Source organism: Chaetodon trifascialis, chromosome 15, assembly GCF_039877785.1.
Source record: "Chaetodon trifascialis isolate fChaTrf1 chromosome 15, fChaTrf1.hap1, whole genome shotgun sequence".
In the NCBI taxonomy this organism is placed as follows: Eukaryota; Metazoa; Chordata; class Actinopteri; order Chaetodontiformes; family Chaetodontidae; genus Chaetodon; species Chaetodon trifascialis.
This window is the reverse complement of record NC_092070.1, coordinates 25,867,596-25,872,211: the sequence shown is the minus strand read 5'-3', so window position 1 is coordinate 25,872,211 and position 4,616 is coordinate 25,867,596. Positions and strand designations below refer to the sequence as shown.

Sequence of the window (4,616 nt, the reverse complement as noted above, 5' to 3'; positions counted from 1 at the left end):
GTGAGACAGAAGTGCTTCATGAATTAGTGGGATTTTGGATGACAGACAGCGGATGCTAGGTGATTAGCTGCTCTCAGTGTCCATATAGCATGAGGTACAAAAGCACACCAGCACTGACATACAGATCAGTTTCATTTTTATTTCCACTCTGTGAAATACCATCTTATGTACAGAGTCCACAGAGTACAGAGTTAATCTTCCGTGTTAACTTTGTTCTTTATCTGTAGTACATATAAACCCAATACTATAAAAACATACAGCATTGTACTGATGATCAGCTCTAGAATTTATCGTTAACAGTGAATTGTTCATGTAAAATTCATCCCTTAAAAAATAACTTTTTAAATCCTCTTGTGTGTTTTGTCCTCACTGACGTGGAGTCCCTCTGGGAAACATCCCGGGTCCTCTGAACTTTCCATCAAAGCTTCTTTAGATTCAAAGAAACACTTGAATAACTCTGTAGATCCTCTTCCTCTGGGTTTGATCTACTCCGGAGTCAAATGTTTTAAATGGGTAGATCCAGGATGCGTTTAGCCTAGCTTAGCACAAAGACTGGAATTTATTTTTTTCTCTGTGATGACTTGGTTCAGTGGCTCCATACTGTATATGACTAATGATCCATCGTTTAATGTGCGATTTGTTCATTTCATACTTCAATAAAATGTATACTTGGTATCAACATATACTGACTTGGGAAATGACTTTTAGGACTGAAGGCTGTCGTCCTGATTAATTGGTCCACATCAGCACCTACTGAGACTCCAGTCTGTGAACATGGACATACACAAGCAGACCTCCAGGGTTCATCTACACCAGCCATGTCAAACTCATTCCACAAAGGGCCGTGTGGCTGCAGGTTTCTCCTCCAACCAATCAGGAACACACAGTCTGACCAATCAGCTGTCTGAAGACTGAGATCAGCTAAAATGAGTCAAGTCTGGTGTGCCGCTGCTTGGTTGGAAAGAAAACCTTCAGCCACTCGGCCCTTTGTGAAATAGGTTTGACATATGTGATCTACACGTAGAAACTAAGTCTGATCGACTTTATGAGACTGTACTGAACAAGAAACAACACCTGAAGAGAAGAGTTCATCAATAACAACATTGGCTGCTTGAATGTAGAAAGCCAGTTCAAAGACACTCATCAAACAATGTGACAAAAAGAAGAAGCCAGCTCAGAGTTTACATTTCCATGTAGTTTTTGGTCACTCTAAAAAGATCATGCTTCAACCTCTGAATGTGAACCATCTCATGTGTTCAGCTGAACAACTTCTGGCTCTCCAGAGTCACTATAAGTAAACTTTGTTCATACTCTCAGGCGTGAGTGATGACAGTTAATGATATGGTAAAATTGCTTGGTTCAGGCTTCACATTCTAAAATTTCCACAGGCCGTTCTGGTTCTGGTTCAGGATGGGTAAGTTTACAATGTTTCGCGTTTCTCCCGAAAGTGTATAAATCCTGTTGAGATGTTTTTGGGTTCAGAAGAGGTTTTCCTTGGGGATGCAGAAAGCACTATCCCTGGAGATGGAAGCATCATGGAGCTCTAGGGCTTTGAAGGTTCTAGAGACATTTTATGTGTTCTTGAGGTGAGTACCAAGTAAGTAAGGCGGACACTGTTCAGAAATTGTTGGTATGTAGCATTTTTCCAGCTTCTCATGTCTCTACATTGCTGTCTTGAAAACAAAGTTGAAGTGCTGGATAAGGTTTCAGAAAGAGTCCACGGTTCAAGATGGTACCATTCAGGGTCTAACTGTGTTGTTTACGGCTTGGTGGTCAAGTGGTGAGAAAATTATATAACAATGGTTTCCGGGTCTAACCCCCAGTAGTTCCTGCTCAAAGTGAGAAATAAGTTGCTTTTTAAGGTGCTAAGTAAGTGTTTTGTTTGGTCTGTTACCTTGAACGAGCAGTGAAGCTGCTGCTTAAAGTTTCAGAATGAGTCAGGATTCTAAAGAGTTCTACCTGGATTATCTCAAACTGAGGTGTCTCTGGGCTGTATACTATCTGTGTATCTATACACACATAGTGGACATGTTGCTGTGACAGTCAAGAAAAGCAGCTGCAGAGAGTCACGAGAGAAATGGACAATTCTTTTTTTGTTGAAGTAAAAAAACAAACCAGTGTGTTTCAGTTAGTTTGTGTGGACAGACTCACGGTGATGAAGATGAAGGTCAAACTGAAGGATCATCACAGCTACAAACACGCTGAACTGGACAAGCTGAAAGACAAATGCTCTCCGGTGGAGTTTGGATGCTCAACAAGCAGCTTTCACAGTCCTCATTCTGACAGAGACAGTTTTCTACAGGCAGCTTTGTGCTAAGCTAACAGCTAAGAAGCTAAAACCTCCTTCAGAAGGAAGACTTGAAAGTGAAATTGAAGCTGTGGCAAGTGCAACTGGAAAGAGGGAACACTAAGCATGTTCCTGCTCTGAAGAACAAAAGCTGCTCTGACGTCTGATCCTCTGCTGAGGTGAAACTCCTTCAGGTGTTCGGTGAGAAGTTTCAGGACGTGAAGAGTCGAGAAAAGGAACTGAACATACTTGCTGTTTAACATGAAACCCATTGATGTTTCTGATGACCGACAACGTGAAATAACTGAGCTAAAAACAACAACAACGTCCCTCGGTTCTAGGTCTATAAACTGTATGTACGTCCTGAGATTTTTCCACTCTGAGGCCAGATGGACTGAAGTTTGCATCTCTGCTTGGGACAATGTACAACTGTGAGCAGTTCCTTTCAAAACTGACTCTTGCAAAGACTCGGTTCTGATCAAGACTGACTGATCCAAACCTGGAAAACAGCTGTGAGCAGCATCAATCATCATCACTTTTAAAACGGGAAGAGGAGATGAGTTCAGGCCTTGAGATCTCTAAGGTTCTGGAAGGATCTGGAACTTGTTTGGAGAAGTTCTTTTTAGTCAGTCTTTTGAATCGAGTTTAAATTACATTTCAAAACAAGTCCAGGGTTCGTGATGGTTCCACTTGGCGTCTAGTGAAACCTGTAGGTTCCAGCTTTAATCCCCCATGAAGTTATGATGATTGGTTCCAGAGAACGATGAGGGTTGGGGCCTGTTGCCTTGAAAGAAGAACAAAGCTACTCTCAAAGGTTTTAAAGCCAGTCCAGGGTTCTAGGTGGTTCCATCCAAGTTCTACTTGTATGTAAGGGTCATTTAAGGCACAGTGGATAAACAGGGGCATCAAATAGCCAGCAGATTCAATTCAAGATGTTCAATCCCCGGTGAAATTGAGTTCAAGAGGAGGTGATGCGTAGGTCCAAAGTTTGAGAAGGTTCTCTGACACTTTTTGGCAGGTCTCATGATGTTTGGGAGCCTTACAGAAGGTCTGAAGTGGGTTCTTGAAGGTCCCAGAGGAGTCTGGGAGGTTCCCCCTACCTCTGGGAGAAGATGGTCTGGAACTCGTTGAGCATGAGCTCCACTATCTGGCTCTGGAACACCATGTGGATCGTCATATTGGCTGACTCGGTCTGGGGGCGGAGCAACGTGGGGCCAAACACGATGGCGATGCTCTGAACCGACATCCTGTTAGACTCTTTGTGTTCGACCACCCTGGAGAGAGAAATGTGAGAATATGCATGATTTTTATCAGTTGTTATCCTCACAGCACCTGATTGCAAACGACAGCATTGTTCAGTATCATTTTATAACTGGTAGTGTTTTCACACTTTCTTTGTTCCTCTTCATACTGATGCACCGTACATTTTAATTTGATGTCACTTGTGCTTGCAGCTTATTTGTCTTCATGTTTATTAGCATCCATTTATACTGTTAAAACCATATCTGACCTTACATCCTCTCTGTTAAAGTTAATATAGATGTCTGAGTTCATCAACTACTCAGAGCTGAACACATGTGGACTATGTTCAATAGGACCAGTCTAAGGACTGTTAATTGACTCCTGGGACACCCTGAAAATCTAAAATCAAACATTTTTACTGTAAACTTCATTTTCATGTATTTTTAACCCTGTTAGCATGGACATATATATCTCCTCTGCATTTCAACAAGCCTTTAGTCCAGTTAGCACAAACCAGTCCACGAGCAACCAAAGAACGTCTCTACCAGAAAAGGAAATAAAAAAAGGTCTTTAAATCACGAAACAGACTTCAGATGAATGTCAAACATGTCAAAGAGTTGTATCACACATTGTGTGCTGGGAGTGTGTTGGGGCTGAATCCATACCTCTGGCTTACTATCAGCCTTTGGTTAAAAAAGTGTTAAAAATGGTTCTCAGCTTCTGAATGCCCGTCCAGGTTTTAGAAGCCTCGGAGTGAACTCACTTCTGCAGGTGTTTGAACAGGAGCTCCATGGTGTCGTGGTTCGGCAGAGGCAGAGAGCGAACCAGGTCCTTCATGTAGGAGACCTTCAGGCTGTAGTCTGAGACCTCTGCATGGACATCAACACAGAGCTGCTTCAAACACTGACAGCTGACAGACAGACAGGCAGGCAGGCAGGCAGACAGGCAGGCAGGCAGGCAGACAGACAGGCAGGCAGGCAGGCAGGCAGACAGACAGGCAGGCAGGCAGGCAGGCAGACAGGCAGGCAGGCAGGCAGGCAGGCAGGCAAGCAGGCAGGCAGACAGGCAGGCAGGCAGGCAGGCAGGC

The 4,616-nt window shown here is 43.3% G+C and overlaps 1 protein-coding gene across 2 annotated transcripts in view; it reads right to left on the bottom strand.

The window, feature by feature from the left end:
- Positions 1–4,616, bottom strand: part of arhgap27l (Rho GTPase activating protein 27, like) — a 25,342-nt gene continuing 20,726 nt past the window's right edge. For both annotated transcript variants that reach the window (XM_070980683.1, XM_070980684.1), the window contains 2 exons: positions 4,293–4,398; positions 1–3,561 (listed from right to left, as the gene is read on the bottom strand). In XM_070980683.1, the coding sequence (XP_070836784.1) occupies positions 3,384–3,561; positions 4,293–4,398 (284 nt within the window). In that variant the 3' untranslated portion in view covers positions 1–3,383. The remainder of the gene's footprint in view (positions 3,562–4,292; positions 4,399–4,616) is intronic.